Below are 22,608 nucleotides of genomic sequence, written 5' to 3'. Positions count from 1 at the left end.
TGGGTTGCGTTAGGGGGAGACCCTTCCACAGGTTGCATTCTCCAACCGAAATGCCTGTTAGCAATGTGGGTCACACACATACTTACAGTAAGCTTTGAAGATTTAATTTCTAAACAATACCGTACACCTGAATTCATTTAACCACTTATAAGGAAGTGTGCGCCCATGCATGTACAAATAGTAAGCTTGTACCCGTGATTGTGTTTGTGATTCTGTCAAAGAACGTCTGATGTGGGACACGTGTTGAGGAGCTGGGCTCAGGACAACACTGCCAAATGGCTCCTCTCCAGGCGTTGTTACATGAGCCTCTCACACACCACCTGAAGCTTTCAGTCCGGCACCGGAGGCCGGCTCTATTCCTCCGACCTGATCTGAGAAAGATGTGACTGGATGCCAGAGTTGCCAGTCAAAGCAGTTTGAGATGTGTCCTCAGATGACCTCTCCCACAGAGGCGGTACCGGAGAACAGGTTTTTAGATTGACATGAGCGTCACGGAAACCATGAACCAGTCACATTGCGGATCGCAGTGAAGCCATAACAAGGTTGATTAATGTCTTTGTAAACTTCTCAGTTCAATAAGGGACCAGGAAAAACAGATAGTGAGCTAAAAGCAGTGCCTAGTATTATTACGAAAAGCAGACATGCCAAGCCACTGATGACATGTGAATAATAAGCTGGCGTTCAACTCTTCAAATGCGCTCCACATGGAGCCGTTTATTGAGTGCAGCTGTCTTGTATCAACAAACTAGTCTTTAGTGGAGTGGATTCAGGAGAGAAGCACATATGAATGCATTCAGCTATTTCCACATTTCATTAGCGATGATAACACATATTTATGAACTGTTGTTTGTCAGAAGGCATGTTTCTGCAGCGCAGGACAAACATTTATACTAATGAATTCATTTAAATAGAAACCATAAATTGGCCGCATATTTGCAAATGACAGTTGAGTCAACAGTAGCAATACAAGTGCAAAACTTTGGGCTTCATAAAAGTTCTTGCCCCTCTTCTATGTTGACATACATGGACATCTACAATAAGAGCGGCCATACTGTGTAAGATAAACTGCCTGACTTGTAGCAAAGAGGAGAGCAGGGGAATGAATGTTTCCCTTTATGATAAAAAGTGTGTGTGCATATGTATTGTGTTGTGAATGTTTAAAGAATGAATTGAGGGCAATTTGAAAAGCTCACAGCTAAGAGTATACTCAGTACTTAAGTTGATATTTCTATGTATTTCCTGGGAGCATGGTTATAAACTTTATTGTGTACAGTTGGTCATGCCTTCTGCTAGGTACAGTCGAGACCGGAAGTATTTGGACAGTTAAAGAGTTTTTGTTCTTCAGACTCTATACTTCATCACATTCAATTTGAATTAAAATAATGGATACTACATTAAAGTGCAAAGTCTCAGTTGTAATTCGATTGGGTTTACATCAATATAGAAACAACTGTGTGGGAGACATAGCCCTTTAACCACACAGTGCCCAAAGTTTAGGTGTTCAAAAGTAATTGGACAGACAGACATGAAGTCAAACAAAATCATCATATTTAATATTTTGTGGAAAATCCTTTGCAGTCAATGACTGCCTGAAGTCTTGGGCCCACAGACATAAGCAGACACTTTGTATCGTCCCTGGTAATGCTCTCCCAGAGCTTCACTTCAGCTTCCTTCATCTCTTGCTTGTTGTGGGGTCTCTCTGTCTTTAGTCTGGTCTTCACCAAGTGGGCTGCTGCTCAGTCGGACTGAGATCAGGTGGGCCAGTCTGCTGGGCCAGTCGAGGAAATTCCCCCTCTTCACCCCGAAAAGCTCTTTGATTGCTTTGACCATATGTTAAGAATCGCTGTCCTGCTGAATGATTAAATGTTGTCCCATGAGTTCTGATGCCTTTGGCTGAATATGAGTACAAAGAATGGTCCTGTATACCTCTGCATTCATCCTGTTGCTCCCATCAGCAATGAAATCATCATTAATGTCAGCGTACCAGTTCAATAGGCAGCCGTACATACCCGAGCCATAACAGAACCACCGCCATGTTTGACAGATGAGGTGGTGGCTTTGGGTCATGAGCTGTTCTTTTTTTCTCCACAATACCCTGTATCGATAAGATAGAGGTTGATTTTTGTTTCATTAGTCTATAGAACTTTGTCCCAGAACTCCACTGGTTTCCTTTTTATGTGTCTTCGCAAACTGCAGCCTGGCCTTTCTGTTTTTGAGGTTTACCCAGGGTTTTCATCTTGTGGTGAATCCTCTGCGGTTATGGTCATGAAGTCTTCTCTTGATCATTGACAATGAAACATGTACGCCTACAACCTGGAGAGCATTCTTGACTTGCTGTGCAGTCATAAAGGGTTTATTTTTCACCATGCAAAAGATTTTCAGCTCATCCACAAGATTTGTGCTCCTCGGTCTACCTGCTTGTTTGCCATTTTCTAGTTTTCCTGTACACAACTGCTTTTTTAGAACTGTTGATTTTGGCAAACCAAGTACCTTTGATATCTATCTGATAGGTTTTTGCCATCATTTTGGGTTTTTTTTGAGTCTCATTATTATCTTCTTCACTTGCATGATCACCTCTTCAGTCCTCATATTGACAGACAACTCCACCTCTATCTAAATGGCAACTCTCGTTCAACTTTGAGCCACGTGTAAGCTTAGTTTGGCTCATAAACTAACATTGAAACAGCACACAGCTGCCTAAGAAACACTTACTAGCCAAGTGAACAATTAGTTATGAACCCCTAAACCTTGGCCATTGTTTCAAAAGGGCTATATCTCCAAAAGAGGTCTTTCTATATTGATGTAAACATACTCAAATTAAAGCTGAGACTTGGCACTTTAATGTAGCATTCATTATTTTATTTCAAGCTGAATGTGCTGAAGCTCAGAGCCTACGGAGCAAAAAATGTGTACTTCCCATCTTGACTGTATGACAAAAATTAAGTGGAATGAATATTCGTCCTCTTGAGGAGGACTGTAAGTTAACAGATTTGGAAAGTAAAAGACTCGTGTGGCCCATAGATATTCCAAGATGGTCTAAATGTAAACCTAAATTGTAGACTTCAAAGAATAACTGTGCCAAGCCTCGGTGATGTAAAATAAAGCTACCCAAGAATGACTTGTCTGACTTGGATAAGGGGGAAACCAGACCCTCCACAGTCGTAGGATTTCATCTGATTTGTTGATGACTCCAAAATGCTAACTAGCTCTGTAGTAAAGGGCTGTGAGCCAGTTAGTCGTCTAATGAGCTACAGCCGACCGAAAAGTTGTGTCCCCTGAGGCAGGCGATGCCAAAAGAAATTAAGCATGGGCTGGATTATTCCCCGTTTACAGATGCCCACTCTCTGCAGTCTTCTTTTATATCTCACATACTGAGTCCAAGTTTTTAACTTTGAGAGAAAAGAGGAGGAGAAGGAGGAGGAAATACTGGTAAAAGGGAGGAGTAATACGTCTCCTCACGTCCTAACTTACACCTCTGTGGCGCTCACTGCTGACACATCACTTTCCATCCCTCTCCCTGTCTCTTACCCCCTCTCTCGGCTCCTCCTCTCTTTATCTCTCTGTCTGCGTCTGACTTTTTCTTTGCCCCCCCCCTTGCTGTATCTCTTTCACTGTCCTCTATGTCTCTTCACTTTGCAAAATCCTTCTCTTACTATTTTCATCCTTTGCCTCCCTCCGCCTTACCTCTGTCTTTCCATCTCAGCAGCAGCTGTGCAGGGTCAAGTAAGGTAACAGCTTCCTTTTCTCAACAGAAGGGCGCACACGTCACACGCAACTTTAATGACAACAACATCGTATAGGTTGCCCTTATCATGCTTTCATACTTTGGACAGTTGCAGCTGTTTGGCAGTGCAGAATCAAGAGGAAACTCAAAAACAGAGACACTCATAAAGAGATATGAAAGTAAAGAGTACCGCATTATACTTGAAGGGCATTACACAATCAGTGAGTCAGTGTCAGTGATCATATGAGAGACAAATGGGGTTTTAGTAGTTTAATCACCTAGAGATCGGAGTTTTCCAGAGCCTCACCTGACTAGCACTCACACAAAGTCAGATCTTAAGCATCTGCGACTACCTCTCTGCTGGCCGTGCTTGAAGCAAGAACAACGGCACGTCTGATTTGATAACCCCAGACACATAATCTGGTTTACGTTCTCCAGAATGATAGTGTGTAAATATCATCAAATTAAGGCATGATTTGATTGGGAATGACCGCAATTCCTCCAATGGTCAGGAAAACGCCTAGAGGGCCTAACGGCTGGTTGGCAGGCTTGTTTGCTCTTTTTTTTTTTCTCTCTCTCCTGCTCTGGGTCTGTAAGAGTGTGTTTTGCATTCAAACACACATCTAAATGAGTTAGGCCAACGCCTAAGGCAAAAGACACAAAATGAAAAGCGCATTATGGTGCTGCTGATTTTCCCCGAGCTAAATATAACATAAACGGTTGCTTTAAGAGAATTACCTACTGAATGTTTTTTTTAGTTTTGTTTTGTTTTTCCCCTGATGTGCCACTCAACTTGGTCACAGTCTATAGATGTAATGCCTGCTTTTAGTAAATGTGATGATCTTTTGGAAATAATAAATGTGCAGAAGTTATACTGAGATTAAACAGTAGTTTGTTACATAAAACAGTGTAGTGCAAATAAAACCAGCATCAAGTATTGATCAAAAAGTCTTCAAAAAATTATCAGCACTGTATGTTGCCTAAATGGAAAGAACAAGCTGCTTCACTGCTTTCCACCATGTGTTTGTTTGAGTTTTTCAAACTCTGTTCTATCAAAGAAAAAAGTGATTATCTGAAAAATGTGAAAATTTTGATGATATTGTTTGAAATGATTTGATATTTACTGAACCAATTGTGGTTATTAATTTTGCCGTAATGCAATATAAATAAAAACAGCATGAATAGTAACTGAATAACAGCATAATACCGGCACAGTGGCTCTCTTCTACCAAGTTTTAGTTTTACAATCAGAGTTTAAACAACTACTGTATGTCACTTTTCTCTGAAGAATAAAAATGTCCATATTAAAGCAACAAAACTTACTTACGCCACTGAAAAAAGCATTGTATACTCTGGGTTCAGTCGTTTCTGGATGACACAAATACTGATGAATATGTTGATGACTCATCATTGATGTTTGAAAATCAGCTCCTGATGTTTATTTTGGTTTCAACACTTAGAATAGATGATTACCATATTACAAGAGATATGGTCCTAGCTTCAGCCTTCCAATAACTAGCGTGTTCATAGGGTTGCCAAAAAACTTCATTCCATTCTTGTGTACAACTTGCAGCATTTCTCTATTTGCCTGTGTTTTCTGTATTTGCAGTGCATTTGTTTGTGGTGCCTGTGGGTTTGTTGATTTGGTAATGTGTTTTTTGATTTGCTTGTGTTTTTACTTATTTACAGTGTTCATGTCTTGTCAAAGGCTTTCTTCAGACTGCAGGCAAATCAGATTTGTTTCTCAAATCAGATGTTTAAGACAGACTGTCCGCACTGTTATTTGCAAGTGATCCGATTGGATTGTGTGTCAGGACATAACCAACCTATCTGTGTGGGTTGCTCTAGTAGCGACACAGGTGTCAGTAACTACTTAGCTACCATCACTCTGGATTTGAGGTCATCGTTGTGTGTCGCGTTGCGAGTGACTCAGAAGACACTTTGAACTTTCGCTTTTAGCACCCATGGCGTCCCGACCGAGACACACTTGTAGAGATCCAATTGGAATCGCATTTCAAATCACCTCCAAATGTGGTTTGGCTCTGATTTGCAAAAATCGCACTTCATGTGTTTTTTTGCTGTCCAGACTTCAATCAATCTGGATACAATCTATATGTGCCAGAAAACGGATTTGGGCTGGCAGCCTGATCAAGGCCAAAGTGGGGAATATGAACTTGCAGTGCGTGACGCTCTCTCAGCCACCGTAGAAAAGCCATAAAGTGACATCTTGTTTGAACAAGGGTTAATACCATACCTTCCACAGCTCTTTTGAAGAAGACTTTGCAGCTTCCACATGTCACGACACCGTAGTGGCATCCTGATGCCTCGTCGCCACAAACAAGGCACACTTTGACTGTCGAGGACGGTTGTCTCAGTGGCGAGCTGAAAGGACAAACACCACACCAGACATAAATCAACAAAGAATTTTCAAAAGTCAACAACAAAGTCAGGGCAAAATGTCCCCCTCCTTACTGTGTTATAGCCTGATACGCATTGTGAAACATTCTTGGGTTTTTACGACCCACAGTACGGTAGCAGCACAGTGTGGCTAGCCATAAAGATGTCTGCCAACCAAGAGAGGAGGGCTTTGCACTCAACTGATTTATAGCTTCACCAGCTTTACAGAGATGACAATGACAGAATTATAGAGGAGATTATTTAGATTCAACAAGCAGAGAGACATACAGCAGGATGTCAAATTTAAGTGGTGTCCAAAACACTTGTCTCCTTCTCTGGCATGAAAAAAGTAAATGCACTGGAAAAACTGTTGAGTGGTGGACTAAAATAACAGAAACCATGAGAGAGCAAAAATCTTACTATAATAGTGTAAACTGTGTAACCAGTTTCAGGTCAAAGATCAAGGGCGAGAATCAGTACTGATGTGTGCTGTACTGTAAGTACCACAGCGTGTTGTCATTATTTCCTCTGAGCCACAACCAACAGGCAAAAGAACTGATGACAGTCTGCTGCAGTTCTGCCTGATTCAAAGCATTGTTTCACTGTGGCATCATTTACTGCTTTCTCCACTGACCGATTTCTGCAATAACATCACCATTACAGTTCAGGATGTACAGTATGCTCTAACTGATGCAGCACTATTTGAAAGAATTAGTTAAGAGTTGCAGTTAACCTATTCCGGCAAATGTGACCGTGTGGGTTATGGTAATGAGCGTTAAAGGTCAAAAGTAATGGATGATGTCTGTCTGTACTTAATCTATTATGAATCCGGGTACTAAAGAGGCACACTTTAAGGCCTTACTACCATGTTTGAAGAAGCAAAAAAGGGCTTGCAGTGCACACAAAGTAGGGACGGACAACATGACCTCAAATCTATATCGCGGTAAATTATTAGCTTAACCTTGACGGTCATAAATGTAACAATAATAATAATACAACATCAGTGCTTGTGTTTTCATTCACCTGTAGACTCACTTGTAATTTTTTTGTCCTGTTTTAATTACATTATGATCAGTTAAATATACTGAGCTGTTTGCCAATTAATTGGTTAAATTTCTGGTTAAACGTAATTGCTTGTTATAACTTAATCAGTTTAGACATTTATTTCAATTTGCAAACTTCAGGAGGAGAGGTCAGCAGGAGATTTGTAACATCTATAATTATGTAAATGTGATTTATTGTCCAAACAGGGCAGCTGTACATTGTCAGGCCGATAAATCAACAGGCCAGGATTATCAGAAAATATTAGCTTATCTGAGATACATGTATCAGTGTTTACGTCGGCTGATAAATAACATGAAATGGCAGTAGCAAAATGCCAAAGATATGTTTGATGTCATTTAGAAACACCATTCCAGGAGAGCAAAATATATCTTGGCTACAATGTTTTGATAACTACATTTATGGGGTTCCTTATCAAAAGTGTTTTTTTATGCTATGCATTTATGTTAAAAAAAAAAAAAAAAAGATTTAGATTTTTAAACTCTCAGATATCAAAATCAGTATTGGCTTCAAAAATGCAGTATCAGCTGGGCTGTAGTCAGTATACTACATGTAGACTAAATGCTAAGCCATATATTAACCTTTTCTAGGATTTATAGCCAGTGCACATCCAGTGACATTAAGACTGAGTCTATTTCTTCAACCAAACTCAAGTTAATGGAGATGTAAGGCAAAAGATGGGGTGAGAGGCAAAATTTTAAAGATGGAACAGGCCACTAAATACAGTTCAGTATGAAACCTGACATCGTTTCATCATTTTGCAGAACAAGTATGCTCTTTGGAGGAGGGCACATGACATGTAGCTTAATGGTGTGAATAAAATTGCAAAAGGCTCATTATGTTAGGGTATGCTACTTATTTATGCTACTCGTTAATGGAATGACACTGAATCAGTAGGCTCTCATGTATAATAAAAATAATACATTTACATTTTGAGTGGATTTAAAGCTGTATGCATTTAAGGTTAGTTCTATACATATGGAAAAATTAGGATGGACAGAATAGTCTTTGACAAAACATTTGTCTTAATTGCGCAAAAACACAAAACACACACAGAGAACACAACATTTAGATGGGTACAAAGAGAGAACACCTTGTATCAAAACATTAAAAGTGGCCTCAGCTTCCCCTTCTTTTCTGTGCTAATTACCTTTCCCCCATCTCAATCAATAACATGCAAGGTGATTGTCTGGTTAACATTCTCCTTACATCCTTCATCAAACCAGCTGCCAAGCTCTCTCTGTCCCTCTCCCTCTGTCTCTTTCCCTCACTCTCTCTCTCTCTCATGCACACACATTATCTCCAGGGGACCTGCTGGAAAGGGGTACAGCACCAGCACACTCAGATACAATCAGGACCGCTGATCTAATTCCCTCTTGTCCATCTACACACACATTCAATTTGTTAGAACGCTTAGACAAGTCTCTGGTGAGGTGTTTGTCTGACTAGATCTTTCTGGCACCGGGCCCCTTGGTTTTAGTTAATGCGAGCGCAAGAGTGTATACGTGTGCACGCGCAAATCCTTCACCGTATCCAAGGTGTGTTTTTCAGCATGCTAATCCACTGAATATTGGCCTATACATTGGTCTTTTCACATCATTACAAAGCAGTGTGGAGTTGGAAAGACAATCCACACCAAGAAAAGCAGCCCCGGAAAGTTTAAGGCCAAGAGCAACATGAGCAGCATATGAGAGGTCCCTCTAAAGTATTCCTCTAATATCAAGTCAGTGGTCAACCCTTTTATAGTGCTGCACATTAAAAGCTTGTCGCTGTGTACCAGCATGCCTGCCTGCTGGTAGACCAACAAGGTGACTTCCCCTCCCTCAGAGAAGTATATAGGTCATTCGCTCTCTCTGCTTATGAAACCAGAGCAGACAGGCCAGGCTGCAGTGACTGTGCACCAATGGCTGCCAGTAGCCCAAAACTAAACGCAAGCGAACAGACATTCCCAAATCAGGCTGTTTCAGCAGAAATCTAACTGTTGGTCAGCGCAGGGTATGTGCAAAAATAATGATGGAAATGTGTTTTAATGAGCTTAAAAGAATAAAGGAATTACATGCAACAAAGTCAAAGTGAAAATTGGGACGCGTTGGTTAGGTTGTTAAGTTGAGTGCATTTTTGACCACTAGGCCAGAAGGACACGCCAAATAAATTTCCTTTTTTATTTTGCTCGTCACTTCTATGGGTTGAAATATTCTGTAGTTGCAATTTATGTCTTTTTCAATGAAGGCTTAAAGGAAGTAACATCTTTTTAAGGCTGGGAGTTCCAACTCTAATACCTGCTTTCAGAACCTACTGTCACCATTCATCATTTACTGAAGACACAGAGCCAGAGAGCAGAGATAATGCTGACTAAGTACAGATGTTTTTTGGGGGTAAGCTGTACTGTACATATATTAACATAAAAAATGTTTTTCTACTTAATCCTTGAAGACGTTTTTCATTTTTGCAAAAAATAATGAATATCCCTACCAATATCTCTAAAATAATGTCTCAGACTGTTCCCTGAAAAGTTCTGCACTAGTGTGTAGGCTACTTCTGTGAACTGGGTCTGCGACTTTTTTTTTTTTTTCTTGACCCCTGTCTTCTCTATTTCTGGGTACAGTCTCAGATTTAACTCAATGGGACTGACTGCACAGATCAAAGGTTTCATTCTTCGCTCCAGTTGTTGCTTTTTTTCCCTTCCTACAGAAACCCCAGGGCAGCGGTTTCATTGTTTTCAGTATCCTTTCATCTTTAAAGATAACACACAAAGCTAACAACTGATTTAGTTGCTGTTTATTTCTCATGAGGATACAGATGAGTGCGAGTACACAATGCCTTTTTCTTCCCACCAAAATGTACGAGCAGAAATTTGTATCTCCTACTTACTCTTGCTGCCCTCTTCGCAGCTTCTCACATCGACATGCTGCTTAGGGAAGATATTAATGAAATGACAAAAGGAAAAGAAATGTGAGAGCTTGAAGCCAGACAAAGCCCACTGTGCCCACTAAAATGTGTGAGGACAAACCACAGGACAGATGGTTGGGCTCAAATTGGCCGCATGCTTTTCTACAAGTAATTTGGATGTCACACTGGGAGAATTCTCCAAATGGTTCAAATATCTCCACCCTCTCTCAGCTGTGGAAGGAATGCTAAATCAGCGAGCGATAAGACCAGAAAGGATGGTTATTTAAGCCAAAGATTTATCCGAATCCGGTAACGCTGCACTTTATAATCACAGCAGTCAATTGAAGCTGCTCTCTTTCTCTTGCTCTCTTTCTTTTAATCCATTAAGCGTAAACACGTCAATATGGGTCCCAAGAAAAGGTCAAAAGTCATCTGAGCGTGGCATAACTAGAACAATTAGTTGCCATAGAAATGGAGCATGAAGTTGAAGAAAACTGACAAATTAGAGATACAAAGGAAGTCAAGGGGGCTGTAGTTATTCTGAGTTTTTCAAGATAACATCATTATGGGTGAATAATAGGCCATGAGATGACTGTATGGTAGAGGACAGCAGGGCCCACGTGGTAAGACTGAACCCTGTGACCCACACAAGTACATTAGTATGACAGTCATTGAGCAAGCAGCTGAACCACAGAGAGTTTTTTTCAAATCTAAAAAGAAAAAGTTCTCATCATGCATGTAACACTGTTTGCCACACACACATTTGTGTACTATACTGTACTGTATTTACACTGCTGCAGAGCAAACCACTGTTAAGATACATTTGCGTGTGTGTTTGAGTAGACACACTGGCTTGTTCATTCTAGAGGCTGTTATCACAGGGATAGTACAGACAAGTACCACAGCCTCCCTGAACCTGCCCTTCATGAAAGAGAAGCATCCTTGACTCTGGGGGGGGGGGCAAAAAAAAAAAAAACACAGCTCCCACGGTACAGTACCTCTCTACAGCCTGACCTACAATATTTATGTAATACATACCTTGGCATGCTGAAAAAACCTTTAACCAGACCAGTTCAAAGAATATTTATGTAACACACAACTTGGCATGTTGGAAAGGTAAAGGTAGATTAGTTTAAACAAGCCGAGTGAGATGGAGAAAGAAAGAGAACGAGGACAAAATGGCTTACATAACCATGAGCAGACAGTATAAACATTAGGTTGACACCCACTCACCGCCTCTCAAAGGGAGAGAGGTCTTATGGGTAGTGTTAGAGAGCCACCGGGGATTTATTTTTCCTGGTGAAGGTGACCTTGGCATTGGGCAGAGTACCTGAGCATACAGAAATATGAGATTTCCTCTTTGGCAGGTTTGTGTTACACTTGTGTTAAGGTTACAGTATAATCTACTCTGACTGCCTGTCTCATATGGTTAGGAAAAAAAAATATAAGCTTAAAATGTTGTGCATTCGTGTTTTATATATTCCAAAAAGGAGAAATAGTCACTTTCCTTTTCAAAGTTTATAATTTTGCCCATATTTTCTGGTAAAATACAATTTGCAAAGCCTTTTCACCATCAAAAAAATGTATTTCACCACAGAAATGGCAAATTTGCTGTCTGATGGAGTCTGGTATCCTGGCTGTGATTGCATTCCTTGTTTTAAATTCCAAGCTGTTGTGTTGTCTCCCCTCCAAGGCTTATGCCAACAAACTTCAAGTGACCTTCCCCGTGACAGCAAATCATGATTATCTTTCTATAAATCCGCTGTTTTGAGTGTAAACAAAGAAATGAGACAAGTCAAGAAACGCACGCACACACACACACACTCGGCCCTCTTTAGGGAGTAATAGAGGCTAGGTCTATGGGCGGATACAGACTACAGTATCGTTCAGATCTACACACAATATCCACTTTGTACTCAACATGTCTGAAGCCGTACCTGTCTTTAAATTCCATAAACCACTATAAACATCAACTTCACAGCCACTCTTGGCTGAACTTTCACCTTTTCTCCTGTATGCAGCAGCACCTTAATGGCCCAGGGTCTTTATGGAGACAGAGGATGCCTTTAGGGCAGCAGGAGTGTAACTCAGCTGCTTTATAACCAGCCGGAGCTGTTTGACCATTTTAACTTCACTTAAATCACTCACTGTCTCACATAGTTAATTAAATTAATCACCTGAGATATTTTGGCTAAGTGATAAAGCATGCAGGCATGAGTCTCAGGGAGACGTGGCAGGGTGTTATTATCTGGTGGGAGGGATTATCGTGGCTAGAAACCCCTGTGATTCATGCCTGACAAGGACAGCGAGGGACTGATCACACCTATACTGTATAAAATTAGGCTGCCAGGTGAACAATGCTTTGTTCATTGTTTCTGTGCAGCACAACATAGTTGCACAGTTAATGCTGATGTGCTGTTAATGAATGCCTGTATATATGTTTTTCAAGCTTTGCAAACTGCACACAAAAACTCCAAAATGTTATGCAGCCATATTAAAATTCTGCTTTTTGTATAATGCCGCAACAAGAAAAAGAAAGAGTTCCTATACAGTTTATGAGGTCAACACACCCACTCGTTCATTTCTGACCATATGCAGTCCACAGTGTTTATTTACACACAAAGTATGAACCAGGCCAAAGATCTCAAATACCGCAAGGAACTCTTTGGAAATAACGTATCTTTAAAAGGCTGAGAGGGTTTATGGGTCTAACTCCCACATTAGATTGGTTACCTCAAAAAACTTCTCCATTTAGAGAGAGACATTTCCTAGAGCTGGAAGTTGTCACTTGCCACAAGAGATGGATAAAAGATCAAACACCTGTAAAACTTAGTGAAATGCAATAGCCCTGTGAAAAATTGTACATGTATCATCAATGTTTCTCACACATAGACTTTCTTTGGTGGACCGACCGGGTATATTAATGGCTGCCAAAGTATATTTGACAACTCATTTTAGCATTTTCTAAAAATTGTTTTTATTTTTTTATTGGTACGAGAGGATGATGCCATTCTCAATCAGTTAACTAACGGAAAATCTCTCCTCGCTCTACCCCTCCCATACGGGGTAGAACTTTCGGTCTGCTCTGGTATTACGTTAGAAGATGCGGATAGGGTGGAGATTTTAGAAGGACAGACCAGGGGTGCACCATTTTGCTGCAGTTTCAGCGTTGAACAATGTTTCCTCAAAATGCTGTGAAATCCTTCTGTACAACAGGCTGTTAGGTTTGTTTTCTGTCGTTTGGTGGGTGTGTAAGAGGTGTTACCCAAACTGCAGCTATGTGTATATAAAGCCCGCCGTATATAAAGGGCAGTGCGCATGCGTAACCCAGCAGAGTGTTCAACCCATCAACATTTCTGTTTAAATAAATGTTGCTGTGGGAAAAACTGAACATGAACACGTTACAACAGAAAACACAACTACAGCCTTCTATCCATATATGCTGCTCTGTAGCAGCCACAACAAATCTCCTTGTCAAGGCCTACAGCCCTGTTTTGGTCGACTGTACAAAAGCGCCTATACTGCCTTTAAGAACTTAACTTCTCACCTGCTCCTCACACTGATCTGTTACTGATTCCCAAAGTTTCCTGATTTTAGCGCAAAGTTTCCAAGATCCTTTGCTAAAAAGAGAAGCAGCCAAAACAACAGCTGGGAGCACAATTCAGCTGACATGTTGAGAAATACATTTTACGGCATCAGGTTGACTTCCAGGCATGGGAATGAGAGAAACCATGCAAACAAAAGGCCGGTTAACACAAAATGTTCAACACATGAAGGAACATGAAATACCACTTCAGTGACTTAAATCACATTTCCCTCCTGAACATAAACCTACATGATTACAACGAAAATAAGCACAGTAGTTGGCTTAAATCTAACTAAATACACAAAAAGGAGCCTGTTTTTACCACCTTTGTGAAACATGGCTCAAAATTTACTCTAATCTAACTTACTGCCACGAACATAAACACAAATGGACCACTTCAAAGCTATGCTACTAAAACTGGCTTTGTTATAGTCCCAAATCCCCTTTGATTTCAGTGGCATGGATGAACTCTAGACCTGGCCTCCCCTTGTGTTCATGTTTCAACTCTATTTACTGCTTACTTTGCTTTCTCCCACTAACTCCATGCAATACCTGGCTCCTTACAAATGTGTCTGGTTGCCTGTGCCGCAAGTGACCTCTAAACTCAGCTTATAGGCCCTCGGACAAATGAGAAAAACAAATCCCTGAAGAGAGAGATTATCTTTAAGGGATCAGCCCTGACCTGAGCAACCTCCACAACACACACACTTCTTACCTCTGTTCTCCACTTTCTAGCAACAGTTAGCACACAGACAACTCCTGTTTACACTTACCATCTTAAGCAGAAGAACGGTCTGGTCAATATGATTACAGTATACAGTAAGATGAAGTTGACATTTAAATGCTAAAACCTTAAAAGCTAAATGAACTAAGCTTGTGAGTCCAGAGAAATTAAACACATGCCAAAAATATCTTATTCAAAAGGCAAACTTTTCCTTTCTCCTGTGATTCAGAAAGGCCTCACTCTGAATGTAGGTTAATGTACACTGGCGCTGACACATGTTGCCAGCAACCCTACGCATTAGCTGTCACACGCGATTATCCTCAACACCCACCAGTCATTTACAATTCTGCTGGGAGGAAGAGCAGGCAGGGCGTCCAGTGTGAGCAAAGGGGACACACTTCACACACAAACCATAGTACATTAACGTACATACTGAGGGCTAAAGTTAGCTATGGGACTGCCAAAAGGGCCTGTCTGGGGTGTTTATTGTATGTATAGTTAAAAGTCAAGTGGCTCACTAAAGTCACAGAGTATGAAACCACAACCTCAAGAAGTGGGCTGTGCAGAGGAGCCAAAGCCAAGTCTCTGGTTGGCTAGGATCCAGGTGGTTAGCACCAGGACAGCACATTCTGCATGTTAGCTCCAGAACTGCTGAGAGCTGCTCTCCAGTCAGCCTCTCTATAGTATTTGACAGGTTCAACGGCAGAAAAGCAGCCATATACCCAGCTAGAAGTCCTGCATGCACTCACCCACTTAGTTCAAAGTGCTGCTGACGGCATCTATCAGGAACCTTTCAAGTAATGAACTAAAATTTGCTGAAGATCTATCAACTATACAACTATATCTCAGTATCTGCACATAAAAAGTCCTAGTAGCATGTGAAAATAGAGATCAGTTAAAGTTCTAGTTCCGTATTATAGGTTAAGATTTTACATTGTTAGACTGGTTTAATTTCTAACCACAAAAAATTCTGCCATTATGAAGGTTATGCCTAGGTTAATGCCCCTAAACCCAGAGCAAATACAATGACTGGTGCAACAGGATTATGACTAGTTTGTCCAGCAGCATCAGGTCTTCTTATTGTGGAGCTCAACATTATTTTTCCTAAAAGGTCAACTTTAAGATTCTGACCTCACAAGTACAAATGGTACAAATGGTCCCACACACAAAATGCAAAAGAGAAAGAAGGTTAGAGGGCAAAGACATGCACAAGTACACACACACACACACACACACACACACACACACACACACACACACACACACACACACACACACACACGTCAGGCTAAACTAAATGTGTCTGTGCAATGACCTTTTTCAAATTCAGTGTGTTCACCTCCAAAGGATTACAGGCCCAGATGGCCACTGGATGAACAATGCAACACCTGCTGAGGGACACAGCACAATTAGGTTCTCGTAAAAAAAAACTACTGCAAAAAGGAAAAACCTCATTCTGAACCACAATGAACTATCAAAGGAACACATACATGTGTGTTTACTAATCTAACTCACAACCAAAGTTTAATTCAACTTTTTAATCTATGCCAGATCTTAAATCAAGGTCTGTCCTTGCAGTACACAATGGGTATCAATGGTTTTCTGAAATGTCTCATTGTACAGAGTAGAATCCAAAATCTTAAAGGCGCAATCCATAAGTTTCTGCATATTCAACCTGCACTTGCCGCAGTGATAAAGAAGTATCTAGTTTCATGTTTGTGAGGATGTTTTCCTTTGCTGCTGTCGTGCAATTAAAATGCTTGCAACCAGTCAGGTAAAGTGAAAACACATATAATATATGAGTTAATGAAGTGATGAAGTTAGCCTGCACTGGCATTGTAATCTGAGCAGGTGCAATCCAACAAACCTGTTCAACATTTCTCAATTTTCTCATGTAAGACAAAAGCACGTTGTCCTTTAAATTTGACCACATTGGCCTTAACAAAGAGGAAACAGAACTACTGACTGTTTTCAGTGAGTACTGCTTTCTGTAAAAGGGATATAGTGAAATTAATTTTTCTGAATATCAACTGCTACAGCCGATTGGAGATGCCATGTCTGTGACTCCTGCATGCCTACCTCTTGCTCCTCTATCATAAGGTGTGCACCAAGCCTTGACCATCTCTATGCAATGCCCAGACTTGCCTTAACACCAAAGTTTTGCACAAAGAGACGTACTGACTACGTGCAGAGAGAATGAGGAAGAAGAGGGGGAGTCAGGGAGTGACAAGAACATAAACATCCAGAAAAGGTATGCTTGCCCATCTTGAGGTAGTACATTGTGGATTTTGAGGTGCATTTAAGATCATTATCCTGTTGTAGAAGCCATCTTCTTTCATTTTTCAGCTTTTTTAAAGACCGTGTGATGTTTGCTCCCAGAATTTGCTGGTATTTAATTGAATCCGATCCTGTCTCTACCAGTGAAATGTTGCCCGTGCAACTGGCTGCAACACAAGCCCAAAGCATGATTGATCCACCCCTGTGCTTAACAGTTGGAGAGGTGTTCTTTTCATGAAACTCTGCACCCTTTTTTTCTACAAACATTTCTTTGCTCATTGTGGCCCAAAAGTTCTATTTTAACTTCATCAATCCACAGATTTGTTTTAGGCTTGTTTAGATGTTTCTTTGCAAACTTCTGATGCTGAATTTTGCAGTGTGCATGGAGGAAAGGTTTTTTTATGATGACTCTTCCATGAAGGGTGCATTTGTGCAGGTGTTGCTGCAAAGTAGAACAGTGCACCACCAGTCCAGAGTCTGCTAAATCTTCCTGAAGTCTTTTGCAGTTAAACAGGGGTTTGGATTTGCCTTTCTAGCAATCGAGCATTTCTCTCTGGAAGTTTTCTTGGTCTTCCAGACCTCAATTTGACCTCCACCGTTCCTGTTAAATGCCATTTCTTAATTACATTACGAACTGAGGAAACAGCTACCTGAAAACGCTTTGCTATCCTCTTATAGCTTCTCCCGCTTTGTAGGCATCAATTATTTTAATTTTCAGAGAGCTAAGCAGCTGCTTAAAGGAGCCCATGGATGCTGATTGTTGGGGCAAGGTTTGAGGAGTCAGAGTATTTATAATGCTTTGAAATTTGCATTCCCTGGCCTTTCCAAATGATGATTGTGAACAAGCCATAGCCCTAACAAGCTAATAAAGGTCTGAGACCTTGATAAAAGTTATCTGAGAGCTCGAATCTCTTGTGTTGCCCAAACTTTCCGTTTTTTACACTCTAAAATTGTACAAAACAAAATCTTGCTTAAAATGTTAAAGAATGTTTCATCTTTAACTTTATGCCTTTTGGAGACCAGTTGATCTTCTGCTCACTTAACTATTCGGTTTGACAGAAATTTTGACCAGGGGTGCCCAAACTTTTTCTTGCCACCGTATATGTAACACACATTGTAGCCGAAAAACACAATTTCCTGTTCAAAACACGAGGTCAAAAATAACATCAAATATGTAACCTTGGCCCAGATGAGAACTGCCTTGCAGGTATGGCTGACTATTGATGTATATTTAATAGGGTGAAAAATTTGCAGTGGTGCACGTAGCTGCCCTTTCGGAACGGGCGCCCATGTCACCTTTGAGGCTGGCCACTTCCAGGGATGTCAGCACTGGTGAGGCAGACCGAAGGAGTATAGAGAATATGAGGATAAAGGATGGAGTGAGACAGCACTAGGGACTAAGCTAAGGGAAATATTTAAATTGTATTATGCATCCACAGATACTGACTTATTTGCTGGCTAATTCTGACAGGCTTCAAAGTAAACTCTGATTTTGCCCACAAACTATTTTGAGAGTGAGCGCTTTAAAAAAGTCACATACTGTCTAATAACTCATTGTTGCACGTAGGATTGGGTGATAAGGTTGAAATCAATGAAATGAAACCATGATTTTACTGAGAATAATTTTCTAATGGTGACTAATATCAAATGGCAAATGTTGCAAAATCACACATAAACTAATCAAGTTGATGGTCAATTGAAGTGAACTCATTGTCACTAATATGCATTAAATCATACAAACCTCTTGGTGGACAACAGTTTGATGAAAAAAATCACGAAATTATCATATGAATGCCAAAAAAAAAAGTTATCAATTTTTCTATCAACAGAACATTAATCAACACCATACACCAAACTTCAGAGGAAAAATTTCAAATTCATAGGAAATGATTCAGACCTGCCCCAAAATTTAATGGGTTCTTCCCTGACCCACACCCCATCCCTCCACCAAGTTCGGTACAAATCGGTTCAGTACTTTCAGTAGTAATCCTGCTGACAAACAGACAGGCAAACCAACAAACAAACAGACATGGGTGATTACATAACCTGCTTGTTCAGTTGCACCGAGGTGCATTCAGGGACCTCCGCTGTCCATCACACCCCTTTCTCTCTCCTCACGTTTCCTGTCTACCTCTTAACTGAAAACTATCTAATAAAGGCAAAAGACAAAACAATTTTTTTTTTTTTATTTGAAATCAAATTATTTTCTTAAATAACTGATTAATCAATTAGTCTATGAAATGTCAAAAAGATATTCAAGTTATTGTCAAAAGACAAAAAAGACAAGCAGCAAATGGTCACAGCTGGAACCAGTAAATTTAGGTCATTTTTGCTTGAAAAATAATTCAATAATCAAAAATAATTATCAATTATTAAAATAGTTAATGTTTCTGTCAGTTAACTAATGATTTTATCAACTAATTGTTTCAGCTCTACTTCCAGCCGTAGATCATATCATCACAATATAATTTCGCTGAAAGATGATAAAAAATATTAAATTATTTCCCAGCCTTACTTCCATATATCCTCATAGATGCTACCTGCTTTACTGCATTTATGGCAAAGAAGAAGAACTGTAGTATCTATCAAGAAGTTAATGTTATGCACTGCTTACACCCTGTCTTCTGACTGAACTGTCCTTGGCCTCTTTCTTCAGGCTAGCAGTCACAAATATATTCATCAACATACAGTTACAGGCGCATACACACGCACATATGTACCATTTCTCACCACGTTGTAATTCTCTTCATGCTGCACTTTTAATAAATCAGAACATCAGGCGTTGCCACTAAGACGCCCTGTTCAAATAAAAGGTTCGCCCAACCAAATACTCCTGGGGCTCAGAATATCTCCCACATTTTCCATCTGAGGGAAATACTGTCGATTCAAAGGTTCTCTACTTCCTCTCTCTCTATCTCTCTGACTCTCTCTGCGGCTCTTCCCCTCACTACCTTGTATACACACGACATCTCAATGTTGGAGGTGTATGACAGTCTGAAGATTAGGTGAAATACATGACATCCTCAGCTCATTGCATAAATATTTTAAAATGGGAGAGAGGTCTCAGGTGGAGAAGGGGATGGGAAATGTATAGTGTGTGTACGGCATCACATTTGAAAGGTGTATGAGGGTGTTGGCTTTGCTGTTGGTGACGGAAAATAAAGGAACAGAAATAAAATCTGATTTTTCAAGTGATGGACCTCTTTCTTAAAAAAAGACTACTCACGATCCAACCTGAGTGGATGTTTAAAAAATATTTATTATGAGCAGGAGTTTAGTCTCAAGTGACGCACTACGCTTTTGAATGGAAGGCCATGGGGATTTATACAGTGAACAAAGGATTCCCTATTGAAACACGGGCTTTGTGCAGCAGAGAAGCAGCTTGTGGCCTTTACATTTTCTATCTATTCACTGTTCTGCTTCATGTTGCGAAACCTGTCAGCGCTAATGAGTAGCATTATAAGAGGAAATAGAGCGTAATTGGTTTTTCTGAGCGATAGAAAGGGTGGAATTGGGAAAGACGTCTGTCAATCTCACATCAAGTATATACTCTCTGCACCAGGACCAGACTGGCACACTACATCCAGGTTTCTGACACCATGTGCTGTGTAGCACATTGATGGCCTCTCAATGTGCCACTGACTCCTCTTTATGTACTCTGCCCCCAGGGTCTGTCTGTCCACAGAGGCTTTATAGGAGAAAGCCTGTCATAACAGCCATGTGAGAGTGTGAAGCATGCCCATTTCACCGAGATCCATGGCCAAAGCATACAAACTCTGGTTACTGTAAATTCAGAAGTAGTGCCAGGCTGCTCTGAATAGATCTGTCACCACCAAATCCCCTCGGGAAACAGAGGTCATAATTTCCATTTAACACCTACTGCTCCTACACATATCTGTTACGGTTTATAGCCTTACTCATGTAAAGCACTGTATATCCAAAAGAAGTATTTTTTGTGTTTCATATCCCAAACCCGATGGCCTGTTGCTGTAGATACATCGCCTTTGAGGTTTAAGATGAAGGATTCTCTACTGTTCTAAATAAATCAGCGACTGGCTTGCCCCGTTGGCTGTACAAAGAAACAGGGATTTGTATGCTCTTTTTATATATTTTTTTTTTCCTGTCTGGATTTTATTTGCATCCCTGTGTCTCCACTGTTTCTAATTTAGGATCCTCCTCAGCCAAAGAAAAATGATTTCCTGGGCAGAAAATCCTTAAAAATGATATTATTTACACTAATTTTTAAACATTTCCATACATCATTTCAAGTTTTTCAGTAAACAAAGCTGTTTAACCACTTTGTCATACTGTTTGAGCTCTTTCTCCAGAGATTTTTTTCTGCTTATTTGATTCAACCTTCCTCTCGTGCCACCTTTTTTTTTTGTTTGTTGTTGTTGTGGGCTAACTCTGGCATGCTGCTGAAAGGTCCTTACCCCAGCTGCTGCTCTTTCACCATGCCTCTGTAAACACTCCTGCTTCCTCAGCCATTTCATTGGAGCCTCTCTACTCCTTCACTCGCCTCTCTTTTTTGAAACACACACACACTGCACGCATTATCCCTGTAATCTCTGCCTCCTGCTGAGCAACTTCTTCTAATTTATGTGGATTAAAGCCATTTGTTGCAGAAGGCAAAGTGTGCCATCGTGGAGCCAAACATCAACATTAGCCTCATGCTGGAAACTTAAAACTTCTATTGTATACCAGAGGCATTTAAAAAAAAATCCATACATGTTTAGTTGAACTGTCTCTTTAAACTCATTGCACCCTAAAGCCTTTTGTGCCTTTTGGGTTGAACGTAGTACAAAGGACTATTTGAAAACTTGTTTTTGTTGTGATAGCATCAGTTGTTATTAACGAGGAGCAAATGCTGCGTAAATGAATCTGTCTGAGCTCCTCGCCCTCGGCCATCAATCAGAAGTAATACACTCACTGCTGATTTAATAGGGTTAGAATGGCTGCAGTACAATGGTATAATGCTACATGTCACTCATTGAAAAATATTTGTTCACTGGGCCCATTCTGTATTCTTTTGTCCTCTTTCCGTGCCTGAATTTGAAACCTGACGCACAGGGAAGAGGAGGGAGAAAGCAGCAAAAGAGTTTAGCCAACCCTTGCAGCCACAGCTTATGAAGCTGTTCCAGCAGTCTCGCACCCCAGGGAGCCATTCTAGTCACACCAGATCTACCCAGAGAGACAACAGTGGACTAACAGTAAGCATAGGCTGTTATTTCAGGTCTGTCTGTGCAGCATTAGCATATATTCCCCTGGTCTTTGGCCAGGGTAACAAGAGATTCAATTTCCCGTTTTCTGGTCCACTGAAATCAATTGGCGCAGCTAGGAACAGCTGAGTGTGAATGATACAGACTAATTCTCTTCAAGACTGAGGTTAATGTGAAGTGCACAAGGTCAGTACATTTATAAAGGTAACTCTGGCTTTGCCTGCGACTTTCTCTCCTGTTTTTTTTTTTTTTTTTACCCCCGTCTTTTTCTTTCTTTCTCTCACATGAACACACACACAGCCGCAGAGTCCCTTAGTGGTTTCTTTCTCCTTCGCTCGTTCACTCTCCCCTTCTCTCTCTCTCTCTCTGTCTATTTCTCTCTCCCACATAGGTTATCTCACACGGTTTGAGTTGCTCTCTGAGTTTTCTCTCTTTCCCACTTTTCTTCCCCTTCCCCTTCTTCTCTTTTCTCACTCCTTTCTTTCTGCGTGCTAAGGAAGTGTCTCGGCACATCACAGGGGCTCAGAAAGCTGTGCTGAAATAATTGGATTATTGAGCAATCGGCAAACAAACATAAGACACAAAGCACAAGATCAATATAGAACGCTTGAATTATTTGAGGTGGTCAAAAGCAATCAAAATACTAGCAGTGAATAAAGCTGTCGAACAACTTGCTGATCAGGATTAGTGAGTTTAAGAAGAAATTGTGATGAGATGTCAATAATTGCTT

The 22,608-nt window shown here is 40.5% G+C and overlaps 1 protein-coding gene across 2 annotated transcripts in view; it reads right to left on the bottom strand.

Moving 5' to 3' along the window:
- The window catches only part of nr3c2 (nuclear receptor subfamily 3, group C, member 2), an 81,885-nt gene that overhangs the window by 28,712 nt on the left and 30,565 nt on the right, over nucleotides 1-22,608 (bottom strand). For both annotated transcript variants that reach the window (XM_040144881.1, XM_040144883.1), the window contains one exon: nucleotides 5,979-6,106. In XM_040144881.1, the coding sequence (XP_040000815.1) occupies nucleotides 5,979-6,106 (128 nt within the window). The remainder of the gene's footprint in view (nucleotides 1-5,978; nucleotides 6,107-22,608) is intronic.

Source organism: Xiphias gladius, chromosome 15 (genome assembly GCF_016859285.1).
Source record: "Xiphias gladius isolate SHS-SW01 ecotype Sanya breed wild chromosome 15, ASM1685928v1, whole genome shotgun sequence".
Lineage (NCBI taxonomy): Eukaryota > Metazoa > Chordata > Actinopteri > Istiophoriformes > Xiphiidae > Xiphias > Xiphias gladius.
Note: the sequence above shows the minus strand (reverse complement) of the source record. Positions and strands in the feature narration are given on the sequence as shown.